We start from the raw sequence: 23,535 nt of genomic DNA on the forward strand, positions 1-23,535 counted from the left end.
GTTCGTTCTGCAAGCCTACGGACTGGATTCATGCTGGCGCCGCTAGGGAAGCCGTGATGGGAGATCCCCAATCACCATCACGACAATCACACACACACACACACACACACACACACACCGGTTGCTTCTGCGGCCAAAAACTAAAAGTAAACCGGACCAGGAGAGCAACTGTATAACTCTTTCATCTTGGCAGCACTGGGGTGGAGCGTCAACACCTACCGGCATCTTCAAAAACAACCACAACAACAACAACAAAAAGCAAATTATGATCTCCCCCTTCTTGCAGGGGTTAGTTGGACCTGCCCGCCTCCAGGCAAAGGGATTCCATTCACCAAAGCCTGCTGCGTTTCCTTCTTCTATGGGGATACGAGAGGGTTGGGTTGTCTGGTCTCTAACTATTCCAAGCAAGGGGGGGGGGTGGGGTGTCCAATCTTGGTCACTTTTAAGAGCGGTGGGCTTCAACTCCCGTGGCTGGGCTGGGGACTTTCTGGGAAGTGAAGTCCACGTGTTTTTAAAAGCGGTCACGGTTGGACGCCCCGGTATAAAGTTAAGGGGAGTAAATGAAGGGGGAGGAGGATTCAGCTCCTTCGGGATCTTGACCCACAAAGTCCAACATCTCCCACGATCTCTGGACCACAGTCTCTCCAGCGCCTTCGAAGGAGGGGGGCCCGTTGGGCAGGGCCTCTTCTAGGCCACTGTCACAAAACGGCTGCCCTTGTTTTGAGCTAGAGCTGTCCTTTGTTCCTTCAGGATCCCAAAGCGTTCATTGAGGGTCATGCTGGTCTGTAAAGCAGAGAAGAGAGAAGTCATGCTACAAAAAAACTGCGCTACTCGGAACGCTTTAAGGAGGTACCTGATACCTAGGATGCTGGCAGCAACCAGTGTTAACCATCGACGCCAGTCAATTTGAATGTTCAGTTGATTTGAGGTTCACGTCTAATGAATAATAATAATAACAGTTGGAAGGGACCTTGGAGGTCATCTAGTCCAGTGGTTCTTAACCTGGGCGATATTGCCCCCTCATTTTTCAGGGGGGTGATGGAACGAAAAGAGGCAATGTGGGGGCGAAGGAATGAAAAGGGGGCGATATGGGGGTGATGGAGTGAGAAGTTTTGGGGACACTTTTGAGACTTTTTCGTACAGTGAATCGCTGTATATCTGTCGTACAAAAACATCAGATTGCTCGCTATTAGTGGATCGAATTGTGTTTTTAAATGTTCATCCAGCTAGCTTCCGTACAGAACACCATACGTATGTGAATACGCATCGCTTATCTTCATGCGCGTTGCGCAGCAGCCTCTACCCATACAGTGGCGCGCCATTGGCCAGAATATGGGAGATATGGAAAAAAGACTGGAAATAAATGATTTGCATTGATATGTCCTGATGACAATTTTAAAGAAAACAAAAAAAAAGGGTTTGCATAAATTGAAGAATTATTTCCTGTGATTGAGAGGTTATGTTGGGGGAGGGGGGCGATGACAACTTCCTCATTGGCTCAAGAGGGCGATTCGTTCAAAAAGGTTAAGAACCACTGATCTAGTCCAACCCCCTGCTCAGGCAGAAAATCCTATACCATTTCAGACAAATGGCTGTCCAGTCTCTTCTTGAAGACCTCCAGTGTTGGAGCATTCACAAGTTCTGGAGGCAGGTGGTTCCCCTGGTTAATTGTCCCCACTGTCAGGAAATTCCTCCTTAGTTCCAGGTTGTGTCTCTCCTTGCTGAGTTTCCATCCATCGCTTCTTGTCTTGCCTTTACAGCAATGGTTCTCAACCTTTTTAATGCCGCGACCCCCAACCGGTCGTTAAGTCGAGGACTACTCAACCGGTCGTAAGTCGAGGACTACTCAACTGGTGCAGCAGCACCGTTTGCAGACTGGGATTTTTGGCGGGCTCAGCAGGACAGAGACAGCCTGGACAATCCCTATTGGCTTTGGAAAGCCAATAGAATGAGACTCTATTCAAGAGAGTCTATTCGATTGGTTTTCAAAAGCCAATAGAATCAAAGGGAGTAGCACAGCTAAGGAAAAGGGGGGAAAAAATGGTGGACTGCATTGTTTGGCGACCCCCGTGCAATGGTCGTTCGACCCCAAATGGGGTCCCGACCCACAGGTTGAGAACCACTGCTTTACAGGATTATCAAGCAGGTCTAGCGGCAGGTCTGACTGGTCACTAAATGAATGTTTGTCAATCGAGAACTCTCTGCGCCAACGCTGATGCTCAAGCTTAATCGGGGCTGACAGAACTGTGCTCCCAGTTTTGGATGGAGGGCAGATCGGAGCAACCCACCTGCTTCCCGACGCTGTTGATGTCGAACTGCAGAGGGACGCCTTTGGGGATCTTCTTCTCTTCCGACTGCTCCTTCTTCAAGAGAAACGGGGGGATGAGGTTGCTGGCGAGTCTCGGCTTCAAGGAGCTGCAGGAGCAAAAACAGATTGTGATAGCACACCCGCCCAGTTCCAACAAAAGGTTTGCACTTTAAAACAGGAGACGACAATTGACAGTTACGCCGAACATCAAAGGCATGCTGAGTGGATTTTAATAGAAGACCCCGGAGTGACGCGGGGCTGAAATTAAAAATTAAGTTTCGTTTGAGTTGTGGCGTCAGAGAAGGACTTTGCGTGTTCTTCGGACAACGAAGGTGACTAACAAGCAAGTCCTCTAGGCCAGAGGTAGGCAACCTTGGCTCTTTTATGACTGGTGGACTTCAACTCCCAGAATTCCTGAGCCAGCCATGCTGAGAGGAAAGGGAGAGGTTTCCAAGCTGAGCCATGCTGGCTCTGGAATTCTGGGAGTTGAAGTCCGCAAGTCATGAAGGGGCCAAAGTTCCCCCATGCTGGCTGAGGAATTCTGGGAGTTGAAGTCCAGGAGTCACGAAGGGGCCATTGTTCCACCATGCTGGCTGAGGAATTCTGGGAGTTGAAGTCCACGAGTCATGAAGGGGCCATAGTTCCCCCACACTGGCTCAGGAATTCTGGGAGTTGAAGTCCGCGAGTCATAAAAGAGCCAAGGTTGCCTACCCCTGCTCTAGGGCATAACATCAGACATGTCAACAGAAGGCAAAAAAAATCACAAAACTGCGTCTCACTTGCTTTGGCCCTGTCGTGTGGGAGAATTTGCTGGAGAAAGCAGTTATGCTTAGAAGAATTAGTGGTAAAAGGAAACCAGGCTTCTAAAAAAGACAGTGGCTGAACACCATCCAAGTTGAATTTTTCAATAACTCTTGCTAAATGTCTAGAGAATTAAGCTGGGAAAGAACTGTCTTTAATTTGGGGCATCTGCCAACGAGCTTGATGGAAACCCCATATAGGAGTACCATGCTGAGAAAACCTGGTTTGGATGATGGCTATTTTCATCAACCCACAAATACCTTTGCAACTAAGCCTCTATGGGATATGCTAATGGGAAATAAAAGTGTCCTTTTGTAGAAGGACAGGCAGGGACCGGGGTTGCAGTCAAGTGAGGAACCAGCCTGGAATCGTTACGTTCCCACAAGCGGTCCAATCTCTCTTCAATTCCGCTAACTTTTATCTAAGCCATCCCTGGAGGTTTTTAAGAAGAGAGTGGGCAACCATTTCTCCAAAATGGTGTAGCATGGGGTTGGACTGGAAGACCGCCAAGGTCTCTTCCAACTCTTGTTATTCTAATTTAGCACTGACCGCTAGCCGACTAGAATCTTGTGTATAAGCATAAGCCACGAATCAGCCGAAGCAGAATCTAATGTGTGGTCTCGATTATTCAGTTTCACTCACATCGGAGAGAGGACAGCACCAGGATTGTCGATGGAGATGGTCAAAATCCCTCCGTTTCTGGTAGACGTTCGCCATCTGCATGGAAAGCGTATCTTATTAATTCCAAAGTTCTTTGCAGGACATTCATGACATGTCACACAGGCCCCATGGATACTTTTTTTGGCTATAAATCAGTGATGGCGAACCTTTTAGAGACCGAGTGCCCAAACTGCAACCCAAAACCCACGTATTTATTGCTGGGTGCCGGGTGGGCGTGGCCGTGGTGGTCATGGCAGACTGGGTGGGCGTGGCCAAGGTGGGCGTGGTCACCTGATGTTGCTCGTGGGGGAGGGATGCCTGTGGAGGATGGGCAGGGCTGGGGGAGATCCAGGGGGTCTCTGGCAGGTGGGGCGGTGGGTAGGAGGCTCGTCCGTGTCCGTGTCTGGCCGACAGTGTCCATCAGCAGCCACAGCCTGCCGGCCCCTCGACCAACGCACTCTGGAGCTCCGCAGCCTGCCAGCAGTTCAGAGAAGCCCGCCGTTGAGCTGGACAGCTGGCCAACAGCTGAGGTGGCGATGCAGTGGGTCGTGCCTGGGAAAAGAGCATGTGAGGCCAGGAGGGATGGGGCGGGGGGGAGGGAAACCAGCCGTGCTGGGATGCATCCGGCCATGTGGGACTTCGGCGAGTTAGCAGGCGGCTGGTTGAAAAGGGACAGGTGCCATCTCTGGGGCATGGCACGCGTGCCTACAGAGAGGGCTCCGAGTGCCACCTCTGGCACGCGTGCCATAGGTTCGTCACCATTGCTATAAATCATTAACGATACAGAAGACACTGGATAAACTGCATAATTCACAGCTGTATCTGGGAGAATCGTGGTGGCGCTGTGGTTAGAGGGCGGAATTGCAGGCTCACTCCCTGCTCACTTGCCAGGAAGTTCGATCCTGACCCTCCGGCTCAAGGTTGGCTCAGCCGTCCAGCCTTCCGAGGCCGGTAAAATGAGATCCCAGATTGTTGGGGGCCAGAGGCTGACATTGTAAACCACTCAAAGAGGACTGTAAAGGCCTGTGATGCGGTATACAAGTCTAAGCGCTAATGCCGTTGATATCCGGAATGGGTTTACATCAGTGGTTCTCAACCTGTGGGTCGGGACCCCATTTGGGTCGAACGACCATTTCACGGGGGTCGCCAAACAACGCAGTCCGCCATTTTTTCCCCCCTTTTCCTTAGCTGTGCTACTCCCTTTTATTCTATTGGCTTTTGAAAGCCAATAGAATAGACTCTCTTGAATAAAGTCTAATTCTATTGGCTCGCAAAGGCCCATAGGAATTGTCCAGGCTCTCTGCCCTGCCGAGCCCGCCAAAAGTCCCAGTCTGCAAACGGTGCTGCACCAGTTGAGTAGTCCTCGACTTACGACCGGTTGAGTAGTCCTCGACTTACGACCGGTTGGGGGTCGCGGCATTAAAAAGGTTGAGAACCACTGGTTTACATTGATGGTGCTGGACATCAGCTTTCAAATCACCGACCTCAAGATTTCCGAGGCTATTTCCTTTCGGTAAATTATACCGAATTATACGTAATCCTCGACTTACCACCCATTCATTCAGCGACCAAAGTTACAACAGCACTGAAAAAAAGTGACTTAGGAGGATCCTTATTCACACTTACGACCATCGCAGCCTCCCCGTGGTCACATGATCAAAATCCAGCTGCTTAGTAACTGGCTCCTATTTATAACGGTCACAGAGTCCCTGGGGGTCACGCGATCCCCTTTTGCGACCTTCTGACAAGCAAAGTCAACGGGAGGAAGCTGGATTCGCTTAACGACCGGGTTGCTGACTTCACAACTGCAGCAATTCACTTAAAAACGGTGGCGAGAAAGGCCGTAAAACGGGGCAAAACTCACTGAACAAACGTTTCACTCAGCAACGTCAATTTTGGGCTCAAAACTAAGGACTACCTGTACAGCAAACTATTTTCATAAACAAGGTTTGCAGGTGGTCCTCGGGTTACGACCACAATGGAGGCCGATAGAACTGTTGGGCTCCATCACGGTCGTTAAGTGGAGGACTCCCTGTACAGAATCAAAGTGATGTCTTATTTAATCCCACTCGTTTCTCCAGCGGCCACCAGCTCCTCTTTCCGATCCAACTGAATTCCCGTGCTGCATTTTTCTGCATGAGTTTGCAAGAACAAAAAAAACACCCGTGGTCCTTTAAAAAAAAATATAGAATTGAGATACGTCCTCCAAAAGAAAACAGGGTATGGCTTGGCGATTGCTCGGTCAATTCCTTTCGAATACCTACGGGCGAGTCCGTTTGGTTCCCTGGCTTCTGAGGTCATCCTCCGGATGGACTTGTGCTTGTACCTGGGGATGGGAAAAGGGGGGGGGGGGAGAAAAAAATCAGATACTTATGGGTAACAAGCTAGCCAGGTGAAGCATGTGAGGAAAAATAAAAGATTTCTACTTCTACTTCCTACAGTTACAAGAAGTCCTTGAGGATGCTGCTAACATCGGATGTTTTTGCATTGACAACAGAGGGAAATGGAGCCATCTTTTTCCCTTTCGCTTTTAGGGGGAAATGTGAAAGAGTCCAGCTAGACGTAACAACACAAAACCTAACTTGAGGATCAAGGTTATTGAAATCAGAGCTGATAAAGAATTGCCGGGCTGGAGAACTGGAGAGGAAGCCTGTGCTTCAAGCTAATTGGGGAATGTGATTTATAACGGTTAATTGGAGGAGGGAATTGTGCTTGGATACTATGTGCCCAGGGGAGGGGAATTCAGTTTTTGGCTTCGATTATGCAGTGCCGATATTCTGCTACTCGAATAAAAGATCCTTTAAAGTAAACAATGCCTCGAAGTTCTTTTGAAGAGTTTCATCTGTCGGAACCAGGACAGTCCTCCTATTTGCTCCATCGGTGTTTCTCAACCTTGGCACGGCTGACTGGGGAAATTCTGGGATTTGCAGCCCACACATCGTAAAGTTTCTAGGCTTGAGAAACGTTCTCCTAGATGCTTATGGGCTTTTGTGAAAGCTTCCAGAATTCATTTTTCATATTTCTACCCCTATAATTATACCCTGCAAGGGTATCCACAGGTGGGGTCCTTGGTGCTCTCTGAGCTTAGTGCTTTTCTGGCGGACATTTAACGACCCTACTAGGTAACACCATCAGTGCTAAAAAGGGAGGGTGGGTGTGTGGTGAGGAGGAGGAGGAGGAGGAGGAGGAAGAATCTGGTGCTCTCTAAACTTAATTGTTTTCCTACACACATTTCATTACCAAATTAGGTAACATCATCAGTGCTAGAAGGGAGTGGAGTTTACTATCTCACCAGCAATCAACAGGGACTAGCACCAAGATTAATGCTAAAGCAACAGTCAAGAAGTAAATAATAATCCAATGAACAAACTATCATCTCAGATAAACAAGTTAACATAATCAACAGCCTAACCAGGGAAAAACTCCAAGGCCAACATTGACAGGCCAGGCTACTTGGGTATAAGCAGAGAGCAAACCCTTCTCCCTTCTAGCACTGATGGTGTTACCTAGTCGGTTAGTGAAATGTCTGCAGCAAAACAAGCAAGCTCAGCAAACCCCTCTCCCTTCTAGCACTGATGATATTACCTAGTGGGGTAACAAAAGACCTCAAAGCTAGGCTCCCCCTCAGGAAAACGCCCTCAACGGAAACCAAACTGAGTGACAAGATTTTAAGACAGGCACACTGGCTCAGGAATTCTGGGAATTGAAGTCCGCAAGCCATGAGGGGAGCCATAGTTCCTGCATGTTGGTTGAGGAATTCTGGGAGTTGAAGTCCGCAAGCCATGAAGGGAGCCATAGTTCCACCATGCTGGCTGAGGAATTCTAGGAGTTGAAGTCCGCAAGTCATAAAGGGGCCCTAGTTCCCCCACGCTGACTCAGGAATTCTGGGAGTTGAAGTCCGCAAGTCATGAAGGGGCTCTAGTTCCCGCATGCTGGCTGAGCAATTCTGGGAGTTGAAGTCCACGAGTCATGAAGGGTCCATAGTTCCCCCATGCTGGTTGAGGAATTCTGGGAGTTGAAGTCTGCAAGTCATGAAGGGGCCATAGTTTCCCCACGCTGACTCAGGAATTCTGGGAGTTGAAGTCCACCAGTCATCAAAGGGCCACGTTTGAAGACCTCTGTCTTAAATTTAACAAACAAAATGGAAGCTGGCTGAGGAATTCTGGGAGTTGAAGTCCACCAGCCATCAAAGGGCCAAGTTTGAAGACTCTTGTTTTAAGATCTGCAGGACACTTGGTCCATTGAACAGATATCCTGCCTTCCCCTAGAGCAGGGGTAGGCAACCTTGGCTCTTTTATGACTGGTGGACTTCAACTCCCAGAATTCGTGAGCCAGCATGGGGGAACTAAGGGCCCCTTCATGACTCGTGGACTTCAACTCCCAGAATTCCTCAGCCAGCATGGGGGAACTATGGTCCCTTCACGACTTGTGGACTTCAACTCCCAGAATTCCTGAGCCAGCACGGGGGAAGTATGGCCCCTTCATGACTCGTGGACTTCAACTCCCAGTATTCCTCAGCCAGCATGGGGAAACTATGGCCCCTTCATGACTCATGGACCAACTCCCAGAATTCCTGAGCCAGCATGGCTCAGCTTGCAAACCTCTCCCTTTCCCCTCAGCATGGCTGGCTCAGAAATTCATAAAAGAGCTGAGTTGAGTTGCCTACTCCTGCCTTTGATTGACAGGTGCTTCCGGTAGAGAAATGCAGATATATAAATACCTTCAGGCCCCGGCGAAAGAAGAAAGTCGCTTGGCGCATATCTTTCTGCTGGTATAACTTATTCCCAATTCTGGCAGACAGAGACTGGATGCTCGGCCTGTAAATATAGCAAATAATCATAGCCATATGTCCCTGCATCATTTACTGCCGGGGTGGGGTGGGAAACTAGGGCCCTTTTATGACTCGTAGACTTCAACTCCCAGAATTCCTCAGCCAGCATGGCTCAGCTTGGAAACTTCTCCCTTTCCCCTCAGCATGGCTGGCTCAGGAATTCTGGGAGTTGAAGTCCACGATTCATAAAAGAGCCAAGGTTGCCTACTTCTGATTTATTGCCACGAAACAGGTAGTCCTCGATTTACAACCATTCGTTTGACAACCAAAGTTACAATGGCATGGAAAAAAAAGCCAACCAGGCCCAGTCCTCACACTTATGACTATAACAGTGTTCCGACAGTTGCATTGTGAAATTTCGGGTGTTGACAATCGGCATGCGTTTAAGACAGTCGCTGTGTCCCGAAGTCACTTCCTTCCCAGGGAGTTGGAGGTTTTGCTTCACTTAAGGTATGAGTCACTTAAGGACCAGGCAAAATGGTCGTAAAATGAGGCATGACTCACTTAGCGACCACATCACTTAAGCACAGTTCCATTCCGAATTGTGGTCGTACGTTGAGGACTACCTGCATTGTTACAGAGTGACAAAAGGAAATTCACTGGATCAAAGAGGTCACAATCTAAAGTTTTATCAGATAAAGAAATAAAGACCTGCAGATTCAAGTGGACTATCAGCGAATTTGCTGATTATATCTATCTATATCTTTATCTATCTATATCTATCTATCTATTCATCTAGATAGATAGATGATAGATAGATAGTGGGTGAGGGTAGAATGAAGGAAGGAGTTTGAGGGAGGGAGGGAGGGAAGGAAGGAAGGAAGGAAAGAAGGAAAGAAAGGTAGAAAGAAAGAAAGATAGATAGATAGTGGGTGAGGGTAGAATGAAGGAAGGAGTTTGAGGGAGGGAGGGAGGGAAGGAAGGAAGGAAGGAAAGAAGGAAAGAAAGGTAGAAAGAAAGAAAGATAGATAGATAGTGGGTGAGGGTAGAATGAAGGAAGGAGTTTGAGGGAGAGAGGGAGGGAGGGAGGGAAGGAAGGAAGGAAAGAAAGGAAGGTAGATAGATAGATAGATAGATAGATAGATAGATAGATAGACAGACAGATAGATAGTGGGTGAGGATAGAATGAAGGAAGGAGTTTGAGGGAGGGAGGGAAGGAAGGAAGATAGGTATTAGGTAGATAAATAGATCTAGATCTACCTATCTATTTATATTTTACTGTGGGCACAACGGCACACATCAAAAATGAAATTTAGTTGCCTGCTCTCAAAGTGAAACACATACATGACACACACCTAAACATACTATGAACATAGTATGTATATGTATATATACATATACATACATACAAACATACACATACATACATACATACACACAGACAGACAGATAGATATAAATATATAGAGATATATAGATATAATTACACAGCCAGGTACACCGAGTGGCAAAAATCCTGCAAAGATTATGGGAATGGTTTGAACGGAATAGACAGTCCTCCATTTATGGCAACCAAGCCCAAAATTTCTGTCACCAAGTGAGATAAGTTGTAAAGTGCTTTTTGCCCCGTTACGACCTTTCTTGCCACTGTTGTTAAGTGAGTCACCGAAGCCGATTCCAGTGGAAAATCGGCAATTTCGGAGGGAGAGAGATGCTTCCAGCGGCGATTCGCTGAACAACTGGAACAAGGACGTTCGCAAGAGGGGGGCAAAACTCATTTAATAACCGCTTCGCTTAGCAACAGGACTCTTGGGCTCAGCGGTTGTGATAACCCCTGTAAAGCAATTCCTTTCCTCGTAATGTCTGGAGGCTTTCCCCCGAGTCCAAGCTTTAAGGGCGCCTCTCCGAACGCTTACCTTCGGTTTAGCAAGGCGGGTCTCCGGAGGCGGGCTCCTTGCTTCCTCTGTAATTCGGATTGTCTCTGGGCGGGCGTCTTCCTTTTCAAAACGGAGTAATTCCGTTGCAGGTTCTTTAGGGAAGACACCCAAAGCCAGTCCCGTGCACAACCAGCAAAACAAAAACGAGATCAAAGCCCCCTCCCCTCCCAGCCCCAAACTAAACAGAGAAGCAGATCGTAAGATCCAGAGGTTAGACCCGGAGCCAGATCACATCCTAGGAGAGAAGCCTGAAGATCAAACAGGAAAATAAACTTCCGAGGATTAAAATGAGTTTTTAAAGAGAAACTGCTGGCTAAGGAATTCTGGGAATTGAAGTCCGGTGGTCTTCAAGTGGCCGGGTTTGGAGACCCCCCTGACCTAACACCAGGCTCGGGGTAGCCTCAATCTAATGTACAGGTGGTCCTCTACTTACAGCAGTTCATTGAGTGACGGTTCAAACTTAGAGCGGCACTGGAAAAAGGAGCACCGTTTTCTCAGACTTAGGACCCCTTGTAGCATCCCCGCGGTCACATGATCAAAATTCGGACGCTCGGCAAACCGACTCATATCTATGACGGTCACAGTGTCCCGGGGGTGGGGGGGTGTGTCACGTGATCCCCTTCTGCGACCTTCTGAGAAGCAAGGTCAATGGGGGTGGAGCCGGTTTCACTTAACAACCGTGTTCCTAATTTAACAGCTGCAGTGATTCGCTTAGTGACTGTGACGAGGGCGTAAAAGGGGGCAAACCTCACTTGACAAAGGTCTGGCTTAGCAACTGAAATTTGGGGCAAGTCAATTGCGGCCGTAGGTTGAGGACTACCCGTACTGGACCAACGTTTCTCAAGCGGAGGCGTTTTAAGACGGGTGGACGTCAACTCCCAGAATGCCCCCAGCTGGCCGGCATGCAATCTCATGGCTGGATGACAGGAAGAAACTAAAGCAGCTTTCCTCCCTTCTCCGAACTGCAGTGAGCCCAGGCAGTACCTTCTCACTGAGGGGTGACCTGTTGAGGGGGCTGATGCCTTTGTGAGCCCCCATGGCTTTCCTCGCCGCCAAGCCCGTCTTGATGCCGTAGGCACGCCTCTTCCCTGCCACCTGCTTCCGACGTCCTAAGTGGTTCTTGCCAAAGCCTGCCAGGGAAAGAAGAAAGAAAGAAAGAAAGAAAGAAAGAAAGAAAGAAAGAAAGAAAGAAAGAAAGGAAGGAAGGAAGGAAGGAAGGAAGGAAGGAAGGAAGGAAGGAAGGAAGGAAGGAAGGAAGGAAGGAAGGAGAGACAGAGAAAGAAAGAGACAGAGAAGGAAAGAGAAAGAAAGAGACAGAAAAAGAGAAAGAAAGAAAAAGAGAAAGAAAAAAGAAAGTAAGAAAGAGGGCAGGAAGAAAGGAAGGAAAACAGAGAGAAAGAGAAAGAAAGAGACAGAAGGAAAGAGACAGAAAAAGAAAAAGAAAGAAAAAGAGAAAGAAAGAAAGAAAGTAAAAGGGAGGGCAGGAAGAAAGGAAGGAAGACAGAGAGAAAGAGACAGAAAGAAAGAGACAGAAAAAGAGAAAGAAAGGAGAAAGAAAGAGAGACAGAGAAGGAAAGGGAAAGAGAAGGAAAGAGACAGAAAAAGAGAAAGCAAGAAAAAGGGAAAGAGAGAAAGAGAAAGAGAAAGAGAGAAAGAAAGAAAGAAAGAAAGAAAGAAAGAAAGAAAGAAAGAAAGAAAGAAAGAGGGCAGGAAGAAAGGAAGACAGAGAGAAAGAGACAGAAAAAGAGAAAGGAAGAAAGAAAGAAAGAAAGAAAGAAAGAAAGAAAGAAAGAAAGAAAGAAAGAGGGAGGGAGGGAGGGAGGGAGGGAAGGAAGGAAGGAAGGAAGGAAGGAAGGAAAAAGAAGGGATTAGGAGTGATCTCTTAGCTGCCAAAAGACAGAGGCCTTGAACGGTTTCTCCCTAGTTCCGTGAGAACAAACCATGTTCCAGACTCAACTAACCTGGATATTCTTGAATTCCCCACTTCATTCTCCTCATCCTGAACTGCCGAGTCCCGTTCTGGTGAAGGCCTCTCTTCATCTTCGGGAAATTGTGTTTCCTCTCTTCTCTCTTGTTCAATTTAATTATATCGTCTGCAAAAGAGACAAGCGGTTTGGCCTTGACGACGTGGCTCAGACAAAGAGCCCATCATCCTGATCTCCTTGCTCCCTTCTGGGAGGAGGGGACTTCGTGGTCTCCCAACATTTATCCATCCATTCATCCATCCAATAATCATCCATCCATTTATCCATCCACCCATTTATCCACCTATCCATCCATTTATCCACCTATCCATCCATTTATTTATCCATTTATCTATCCATTTATCCATCCATCCATTTGTCCGTCCATCCATTCATCCATCTATACATCCATCATTCATCCATTTATCCATCCATTTATCCATCCAGCCATTTATTTATCCATTTATCTATCCATCCATTTGTCCGTCCATCCATTCATCCATCTATACATCCATCATTCATCCATTTATCCATCCATCCATCCAATATGCCGCCCATCTCCCTGAAAATGGTGATTCTGGACAGCTTACAGATCTTAAAACAGCGGCTCCCAACCTTTTCTATACCCCGCGCCCCTAGAACGCTTCCGATATAGTCTCACCCCCCTTGAAAAAGTTCAAAATAAAGTATTATGGATATACACTATAATTTTGAAACTTCTAAACCCAGGTTTTCACACACACCTGGAATATTGTTTTGCACCCCTGGCGGGGAACCCGTGTGGTATCTGAAGCAGAACATCCAGATTCAGTCACAGTTTTGTTCCATATAGTATTAACCTTGTGAAGTCTAAAGCTTCCTCCTTCTGTTATGTATTCAAGATGGACAGTGAATAATATTTATATGTTACTTATATGTAAGCGTGTAGGTCTATACATATATTGTATATAGCATGTTTAAATGTGTGTTATGTAGGTGTACACTTTTGAGAGCAAGCAACAATTTTTCATCTTTAATGTATGCCAATGTGCCCACAGTAAAATATCACAATAAAGGTTATCTATCTATCTATCTATCTATCTATCTATCTATCTATCTATCTATCTATCTATCTATCTATCTATCTATCTATCTCTATCCACTCACCAATCTCCATCTATCTCTATCCATCTGTCTGTGTCTGTCTGTTTGTTTCTATCTATCTTGCTCTATCTATCTTGCTCTATCTATCTGTCTATGTCTATCTATCTCAGTGGTTCTCAACCTGTGGGTTGGGACCCCATTTGGGGTCGAATGACCATTTCACGGGGGTCGCCAAACAACGCAGTCCGCCATCCCCCCCCCTTTTCCTTAGCTGTGCTACTCCCTTTTATTCTATTGGCTTTTGAAAGCCAATAGAAGAGACTCTCTTGAATAGGAATAGGAATTGTCTAGGCTGTCTCTGCCCTGCTGAGCCCACCAAAAGCCCCATTCTGAAAACGGTGCTGTACCAGTTGAGTAGTCCTCGACTTACGACCGGTTGGGGGTCGCAGCATTAAAAAGGTTGAGAACCACTGATCTATCTATATCTACCTATCTACCTACCTCTACCTACCTCTATCCACTCACCTATCTCTATCTATCTCTATCCATTTCTGTGTCTGTCTGTTTCTATCTGTCTTGCTCTATCTATCTATCTATCTATCTATCTATCTATCTATCTATCTATCTATCTAACTATCTATCTAACTATCTGTCTCTATCCACTCACCTATCTCTGTCTATCTATCTCTATCCGTCTGTCTGTGTGTCTGTTTCTCTCTATCTTGCTCTATCTGTCTGTCTGTCTGTCTGCCTGCCTGCCTACCTACCTCTATCCACTCACCTATCTCTATCTATCTGTCTATCCATCTGTCTCTGTCTATCTTGCTCTATCTATCTATCTATCTATCTATCTATCTATCTATCTATCTATCTATCTATCTATCTCCATCCATCCATCCATCCATCCATCCATCCATCTCTCTTCCACCACCAAGTGCACGAAATCCACCAATCTTTATTCAGTCCCCAGAAAGGGTTAAATCTTGCAGTCCCAATCTGGCACCGAAATCCCAAGTGGATTATTTAAATCAGGGATGGGGAACGATGGCCCTGGGAGTTGAAGTCTACAAGTCACAAAGGGCCCATCGTTCCCCACTTCTGTTTTAAAGTAAACCTTCAATTCTCCAGTTAGAATTACTGCTGTTAAAGGCACCATTGACACCATCCACAACCCTTCCCAGAATATAAATCACAACTCAACAACCTACAGCCTTCTGCTCTCTTCACTGCATTCCCCTGACCCCTTGGGGATCGATTTATTCTAAACTGCATCCTGAGAGAAGCCAGCAAGATTAACCTTGCACTCTGCGGGTCTGCAGGTCTACTCTCCGTTGTAAGTGCTCAAGATAGAAACCACAGACCGCAACAGCTGGAAGAAACAGGAAGTGACTGGTAGAAGCAAGCCAAGAGCTGAAGGGATCCACTCCAAAAACAAGGAGCAGGCAACTCCTTGGGAAAATGGATCTGCAGGAATCTGACGGAATACGGAATCTGTGCTTTCATGTATCCATGGCGAGAGCCAGCTTGGTGTGGTGCAGGGGTAGGCAACCTTGGCTCATGCTGGCTCAGGAATTCTGGGAGTTGAAGTCCACGAGTCATAAAAGAGCCCAGATTGCCTACCCCTAGTGTAGTGGTTAAAGTGCTGGCTTGGAAAAAGCAAGGAGATTGTGAGTTCTAGTCCCGCCTTGGGCATAAAAGCCAGCTGGTTGATTTTGGGCCAATCACCAGGAGATGATGATGATGTTGTTGTTGATGATGATATAATAATAATAATAATAATAATAATAATAATAATAATAATAATAATAATAATAGTAATAGTAATAATAGTAATAATAATAATGTTAAAAGGGACTTTGGAGGTCACTGAGTCCAACCCCCTGCTCAGGCAGGAAATCCTATATACCATTTCAGACAAAGGGCTGTCCACTCTCTTCTTAAAAACTTCCAGTTTGGAGCATTCACCGTTTCTGGGGGCAGGTTGTTCCACTGGTTAATTATCCCCACTGTCAGGAAGTTTCTCCTTAGTTCTAGGTTGCTTCTCTCCTTGATGAGTTTCCCTCCGTTGCTTCTTGTCCTGCCTTCAGACGCCTTGGAAAATAGCTTGACTCCCTCTTCTTTGGGGCAGCCCCTGAGATACTGGAATACTGCTATCATGTCCTCCCTCGTCCTTCTCTTCATTAAACTAGACATGCCCAATTCCAGCAACCGTTCCTTATATGTTTTAGCCTCCAGTCCCCTAATCATCTTTGTTGCTCTTCTCTGTACTCTTTCTAGAGTCTCAACATCTTTTTTACATCATGGTGACCACAACCGGATGCAGTATTCCCAGTGTGGCTTTACCAAGGCCTGGTAAAGTGGTATTAAGACTTCACCTGATCTTGATTCTCTCCCTCTGTTAATGCAGCCCAGCACTGTGTTGGCTTTTTTGGCAGCTGCAGCACACGGCTGGCTCCTATTTAAAATGGTGAGTTCTAGTCCCTCCTTGGGTAACAGACTAGAAGTTGGGAGATCTTAGCCAGGAAAGCCAGCTAGATGGCTTTGGGCCAGCCACGCTCTCTCTCAGCCCAACCCACCTCACAGGGTTGTCACTGTGAGGAAAACAGGAAGAAGGGGCATTAGGTATACCTTGAGTTCTTCATCAAAAATAATGAACACGGGATAAAAGAAATCTAAAAATTTAAAAAAAACACCAGATGCATATCTTAAGGAAAGGCGCAAAAAGTCAATTTCTAGAGGAAAACCGAGAAACAACATTGAACACCATTTGGAAAACCATCTCCTGGTTGAGCAGGGGGCTGGACTGGAAGACCTCCAAGGTCCCTTCCAGTTCTATTCTATTCTCTACACCAGTGTTTCTCAAACTTGACAATTTTAAGGCATGTGGACTTCAACTCCCAGTATTCCACAGCCAGCGTTGCTGGCTGTGGAATTCTGGGAGTTGAAGTCCTCATGCCTTAAAATTGTCAAGTTTGGGAAACACTGCTCTACACAAATGTGCACAACGTATAGTCAAGGCCATGGCTTTCCCACTTACAATGGATGGCTGTGAAAGTTGGACCATAAGAAAGGCTGAGAAAGGCCAAAGAATGGAGGCCTTTGAACTCTGGTGCTGGAGAAGACTCCTGCGAGTCCCCTGGACTGCACGGCGATCAAACCAGTCAATCTTAGAAGAGATCAACCCCAACTGCTCTTTAGAAGGCCAGATCCTGAAGTTGAAACCCAAGTACTTTGGCCACCTAATGAGAAGGAAGGACTCCCTGGAGAAGAGCCTGATGCTGGGAAAGATGGAGGGCAAGAGAAGAAGGGGACGACGGAGAAGGAGGTGGCCGGAGGGAGTCCCTGAAGCAGGAGGCGTGAGCTTCAATGGACTCCAGAAGATGGTAGAGGACAGGAAGGCCTGGAGGAACGTTGTCCATGGGGTCGCAATGGGTCGGACACGACTTCGCAACTAACAACAACGAAGTCAGGATTCTTCAAGAATTAAATTGATGCAAAAAATAGGGCAGAAGGAAGCTAGGATAGAAAAAAAAACGCCCTGAGTAAGGGATTGGACTCTGTGGCCTAAGCAGGCCAACTCAGCACAACAATTCAGTTAAACGAAAAATGGAATCTGCAAAAGGACATTTCCCCCCCCCCCCATCTCTCTAGTTAAGAGTCTGTAAAGCATTTGTGTTGCCCAAAGGAACTAATTCAGATTTAACCTGCTTAGGAATCTCCCAGTGATCTCTCCCAGGAGACCCCCCCAATTCATTTCCCAACATAATTAGCTTTTTAACAAATAGCTGTCTCCCTGGAGAGCGGCCCAGATCAAATAGACAGGGGTGGGGGTGGGGGGGGGAAGAATGACCGTGAAGATAAATTGGCTAAAATTTCTTCCTGGGTCCTTTTGTAAAATCTGAAGTTGAAACAAGGGCTCCGAGAGAAATTTCTGAGCCGGGAACGCTCAGCGAATTACAATGACTTTTGTCTAATAAGGTAATTGGGACACTCTGAACTGCTGACAGAAGTCACCATCTCGGCGTCTGCAAAGTGGGACCTATTTTCGGTGCGAGCATCTTGAATTGGCCTCTTGTTCTCGGCGGTGAAATGTGAATTCTCCAGCTATTTCAAAAGAATTCAATTTAAATTCCGTCCTGCACCTCTCAGCCAGCATAGCTTACTCTCGTGTAATCCCTTCCTCTGCATTCTCTCCACTTTAGTGGGTAAGAGAAGGAGAAAAAAAAAACAAACAAACCAGGCATAGGAAATTCTGGGAGTCGAAGTCCAGACATTTTCAAGTCGACAAGCTTGAGAGACGCTACTTTAGACTAATATCTTTCTTGCAAAGTCCTAAGGAAATCTATATTGTGTGTGTGTGTGTGTGTGTGTGTGTGTGTGTGTGTGTAAGAAAACAACTATGGGTGGACTTATGACGGTTCATTTAGTGACCGTTTGAAGTTACTGAAAAAAGGTGACTTGTGACCATATTTCACACTTATGGCCGCTGCACCATCCCCAGAGTCATGTGATCAAAATTCAGATGCTTGGCAACTGACTCATATTTAGACGGGGAGTTCTAGTCCCGCCTTAGGCATGAAAGCCGGCTGGGTGACTTTGGGCCAATCACCAAGAGACGGTGAGTTCTAGTCCCGCCTTAGGCATGAAAGCCGGCTGGGTGACTTTGGGCCAATCACCAGGAGACGGTGAGTTCTAGTCCCGCCTTAGGCATGAAAGCCAGCTGGGTGACTTTGGGCCAATCACCAGGAGACGGTGAGTTCTAGTCCCGCCTTAGGCATGAAAGCCAGCTGGGTGACTTTGGACCAATCACCAGGAGACAGTTCTAGTTTAGGCATGAAAGCCAGCTGGGTGACTTTGGACCAATCACCAGGAGACCTAATCCCGCCTTAGGCATGAAAGCCAGCTAGGTGACTTTGGACCAATCACCAGGAGACAGTGAGTTCTAGTCCCGCCTTAGCCATGAAAGCCGGCTGGGTGACTTTGGGCCAGTCATTCCATCTCAGCCCTGCCTACCTCACAGGACTGTTGTTTTAGGGAAAAGAGGAGGAAAATGGCTTTCATATGTTCTCTGCCTTGAGTTATTTATAAAGTAATAAAGGTGGGATTTAAAAAAAAAATCAAATCAAATAAAGTTGTCAAAGAATTTAACATCATCGTGAAGAGCCAACCCTGTGCAGGTATGGAAATCTTAATTGACTCCAGGGATTATGGAATGTAGTGTTCCATAATCAAAATAGCTGCCTATTTGTTTTCCATGTGCAGCTTCAAAGATTAGTATTAATTCAATGCAAGTCCTTGAGAGCTTGGACTCAAATTATAAACCTAGATCAGATTAATTTGAGCACCAAGGACTGAGTTTTGGAGAGATTCAGGATGGAGCTGACTTATGGTGGAGCCAGTTTAGAGATCACCCCAAGAAAATTGGGGGGTGCTATGCTCAAGGGGTCCCAATCGGAGTAGGAAAATCCAAATCCCTCTCGGTGTCAGCCAGGTTAGAAAAGAAGAAATACGGAAATATAAATTAAGATAGGGTAGGCCAGGGGTAGGCAACCTTGGCTCTTTTATGACTGGTGGACTTCAACTCCCAGAATTTCTGATCCAGCCATGCTGAGGGGAAAGGGAGAGGTTTCCAAGCTGAACCATTCTGGCTGAGGAATTCTGGGAGTTGAAGTCCACCAGTCATGAAGGGGCCATAGTTCCCCCATGCTGGCTGAGGAATTCTGGGAGTTGAAGTCCATGAGTCATGAAGGGGCCATAGTTCCCCCATGCTGGCTGAGGAATTCTGGGAGTTGAAGTCCATGAGTCATGAAGGGGCCATAGTTCCCCCATGGTGGCTCAGGAATTCTGGGAGTTGAAGTCCACCAGTCATGAAGGGGCCATAGTTCCCCCATGCTGGCTGAGGAATTCTGGGAGTTAAAATCCACGAGTCATAAAAGAGCCAAGGTTGTCTACCCCTGGCCTAAACTTTTCTTAAAAATTCTATATATTGAATTGTTCCTTCCAGAATTCCTGAGCCAGCATGGGGGAACTATGGGCCCCTTCATGACTCATGGACTTCAACTCCCAGAATTCCTGAGCCAGCATGGGGGAACTATGGCCCCTTCAGGGCTCAGCAATTCTGGGAGTTGAAGTCCATGAGTCATAAAAGAGCCAAGATTGCCTACCCCTGGGATAGGATAGGAGGAGGAGGAGGAGGAAGAGGATTACAAAAATAAATAAATTAGAATAGAATTCTTTATTGGCCAAGTGTGATTGGTCACACAAGGAACTTACTTGTGTGTAAATTCTCAGTGTACAGAGTGTACATATAAACAACAAAGTGATGTCATCACAAGATACCAATAAGAGAAGGTAATAGGAAATCATGGCTGACTCAGGAATTCTGGGAATTGAAGTCCACGAGTCATAAAAGAGCCAAGGTTGCCTACCCCTGGTCTATGGTCACAGAATCTTGAAAAATGGAGGGCATTTTAACTTCCCTCACTCTTCGCCAAAGAGAATCAGGGCAGGGCCACCTTCTGTTTCTTTCTGACACCTTCCTCCTTTCCCACGCTTAATTCAAATTTCGCTAGCTGTTGTATTCCTTCTCCAACCATCTGCGTAGTCCTCCATACCAGGGGTCTTCAAACTTGGCCCTTTTATGACTTGTGCACTTCAATTCCCAGAATTCCTCAGCCAAGCATGCTGGCTGAGGAATTCTGGGAGTTGAAGTCCACGAGTAATAAAGGGGCCAAGTTTGAAGACTCCTGCTCTACATTCATCTCTCAACCTACCAGTTCAGAAGATTGTGGAAAAAAGGAAGGAGGAAGTACTATGTATGCTGTTAAATTCCTGAGGGAAGGATCAAAGATAATAATATAAATCAAAATAAATGGGATAGCTCCTAACCTTAATCCTGAAGAGATCTTGCGGATTTTATTTATATTTTATTTACATTTCAGATTTCTTAACCGCCCCTCCATTAAGTTCTTTTTCTCTACATTCTTATCGGAAAAGTCTTGCCTTCAGTAAATATTTCACTTACATCTTTGTAATTGTTTTGTCCTCCCTAGAAAGCTACCTGTACATTTCTAAAAGAAACAGATTTTCTACCACCAACAAGGCTTTGGGGCTTTATCTGCTACTATTTTGCTTTTTTTTTTTTAATTTTCCTTTGTTTTTCATTCTCAAACCTTTCTGAATACATGTAAACCACCTGCTAGTTTGGGCTAAAATACAGGTGGGCAATTTTTGATTTAATTTGCTGTAGGAAACCCTACCACCCTCTGCAGTGCACACATTCTGGAAAAAATGCCACGCTTTTAAGCTCTGGTATGGTTTATCTATCCCAGCGTAACATTCAGTGTGAATTATAAAATTTCTGCAAGCCCAAATTTAGGATATCCCCATTACAGAAAAAATAAGGTTCAAATACCAAAGTTAGTCTAGCCTGTTTTCAGCCACATACTACAACCTAAGACCAAGGCGAAGCCAACATCTTTCCGCCCAATGAGACTCAAACAGATGTTGGTAACACCGCTACTGTGCAAATTTTCTTGCCCCAAACCCCAGCCTGGCCTTTTCCCTCCCAAGGCACAACTTGCAAACTCTAAACCTAAGGGCAGGGAACAGAAAGCAAATCCTGGCTGCTCTCCCAAACACCCAGATTAATTATTTTTTAGTTAGCGTACGCCATATAGAATCTACAGACGCCATGCAATCACTGATATTCAGTACAAACCCTAATAAAACACATAATACATAAATGTATATAAGTAAATAAAGCATCATATGGTGCCATATTATAGCAACTTTACCATGGTTTTACCTTAATATTTTACGTGGTATACTGTTCTCTCTCCCTCCCCCGTGTGTGTGTATGTGTGTATATGTATGTATGTGTGTGTGTGTATGTGTGTATATGTATGTGTGTTTTTATATCTATCCCGGAGTTTGAAGATTTTGTACGTTTGATATGAATGTGCCTGGGATTTGCATTTTTAAAATAATTAAATACACACACACACACACACAGTGTGTGTGTGTATATAATAATATTAAAAACAAAAGACTGATTCCTGGGTGTATTCATTTCAAATAGTTAAAAACATGAGCACCAGGAAAATTACAAAACTATAAAAGTTTAATTCAATAAAACACCAAGCTTTCATTGGTGGCTGTCAACATCATCAGGGTACATTCTAGTAGATGGGGAGCTCATTTATAGGTGAGACGCCATTTGCGCCTGGCTCTTAGATCTCGTCACGGGTCCTAACCGACCAATCTGCATTTTGGTCGTAGCTTCCGTGTCACTAACTGCATTTTCCTTACTTTTCTTGCCTGTGTGTGTGTTACTGCCTATATATATATATACATACATATATATATATACACACACACACACACACACACACACACACATATACATATATACACATACATACATACATACATACATGCACACACACACACACACATATACATAGACATCCGTATACATGATCCATATCATACTATAGCAATTTCACCATGGTTTTATCTTAATGTAATATTTTACGTGGTATATTGTTCTCTCTCTCCCTCTGTGTATGTGTATGTGTGTGTGTACACACACACACACACACACACACACACACACACAGAGCTATTTTTATATTTATCCCGGCGTTTGAAGATTTTGTACTTTTGATATGAATGTGCCTGAGATTCGCATTTTTAAAATAATTGGATACACACACACACTGTATGTGTGTGTGTATGCATATGCATATACATAGACATCCATATACATGATCCATATCTATCTATCCATCCCAAGGTTAACAGCCGAACAGGAGACCACCAGGAAATCCCAAGCTTGCAAAGTCAGCTGGCTTTGAGCCAGGCAATACCAGGAAGTGACCTGCTGAACCCAAAGGAAGACTTCTCCTCCAGGGCGGAGACCTGTCACCCCCGCTTTCGGGCCACGCCCACCTCTGGTCCGGAGCCCCTCGATACCCCCAGCCAGCATCCCCACGGTTCGGCCCGAACACCCCCCTCGCCAGCGTCCCCCATGGTTCGGCCCCACCATCCCCCTCCAACGTCAACATGGTTCGGCCCGAGCAACCCCCCCCCGCCAGTGTCTCCATGGTTCGGCCCGAGAACCCTCAGCCAGCATCCACATGGTTCGGCCCGAGCAAACCCCTCCCCGCCAGTGTCTACATGGTTCGGCCCGAGAACCCTCAGCCAGCATTCACATGGTTCGGCCCGAGCACCCTCCCCCCGCCAGTGTCTCCATGGTCCGGTCCGAGCAATTCCCTCCCCTCGCCGTTATGCCCGCTTGCCCGCCGCGCCGGGGCTGAGCGCTGCGCCTCACCCAGAGACATGTCTATCTTTTCCAGCGTTTCGCCGCCGCCTTTCTGAAGCGAGGACGCCCCGGCGCCGAATCCGCTCATGGCCACCGCTGCTCTCGTCGCTACAGAAGACGCGAAGCAAAGCAGCAGCCGACTGAGAGGGGGCGGGAGTCCTTTTTCTCTTCGGCGCATGCGTCGGTCGCGCCCGGCGCCTGCGCATTCGGGTCGCGGCGGCGGCAACCAACTTCTTGGGCGCGTGCGCGTACCGGCCCAAGAGGGGCGAACTGTTTGTTGCTTTAGTTTCTCCGCATGCGCGGGGACTGCGACCCTCTGCGGCGGCGAAGAGTTAAAGGGCGCTCTCTGCCCCCTGCAGGCGGGGAGGACTCTACGCAGCCAGGACTTGGGTGGTACTATAAGACAGTCGCTTGGTTTTGCCCGAGTTTAAACCAGGGTTTGTTTTAAGATGCCACGGACTTCAGTTCCAGAATTCCCCATCGTGAGAGGTCCACCCATTTTAAAGTTGAGAAAAACTTTATGTTGTACCTCACCCTGGAATTGGGTGTCTATACAAATTAGTTTAATAATATATGAAATACATAAAAATAGGTTTATACGACTTACTTAACCTGTCTGAACTGCATCATAGTTTAATCAACTGTTGCAGTTTTTCTGGATTTGCACAATGAAGGCCTGGAGCTAG

General features: G+C 46.4%; 1 protein-coding gene across 1 annotated transcript; it reads right to left on the minus strand.

Moving 5' to 3' along the window:
* Positions 1-166: 166 nt before the first annotated feature.
* FYTTD1 (forty-two-three domain containing 1) lies at positions 167-23,032 on the minus strand. Its single transcript, XM_039369923.1, has 9 exons — positions 22,859-23,032; positions 12,439-12,570; positions 11,462-11,607; positions 10,457-10,569; positions 8,490-8,586; positions 6,034-6,095; positions 3,752-3,826; positions 2,289-2,415; positions 167-783 (listed from the first exon to the last, which is right to left on the minus strand). The coding sequence occupies exons 1-9, from the start codon at positions 23,025-23,027 to the stop codon at positions 688-690; spliced, it is 1,017 nt and encodes a 338-aa protein (XP_039225857.1). The 5' UTR covers positions 23,028-23,032; the 3' UTR covers positions 167-687.
* Positions 23,033-23,535: the final 503 nt, after the last annotated feature.

Source organism: Crotalus tigris, unplaced genomic scaffold (genome assembly GCF_016545835.1).
Source record: "Crotalus tigris isolate CLP2741 ecotype Arizona unplaced genomic scaffold, ASM1654583v1 scf7180000021321.634910, whole genome shotgun sequence".
In the NCBI taxonomy this organism is placed as follows: Eukaryota; Metazoa; Chordata; class Lepidosauria; order Squamata; family Viperidae; genus Crotalus; species Crotalus tigris.

Bases quoted from the DNA above. Each gene is read 5' to 3' on its own strand.
- FYTTD1 (XM_039369923.1), bottom strand. From the start codon at position 23,027: ATGCGCCGAAGAGAAAAAGGACTCCCGCCCCCTCTCAGTCGGCTGCTG. The intron at 12,571-22,858 runs GTGAGGCGCAGC...TCTCTTTTGCAG, and splicing joins AAAGATAGACATGTCTCTGG to ACGATATAATTAAATTGAAC. The intron at 784-2,288 runs GTGGGTTGCTCC...TCTGCTTTACAG, and splicing joins TCAACAGCGTCGGGAAGCAG to ACCAGCATGACCCTCAATGA.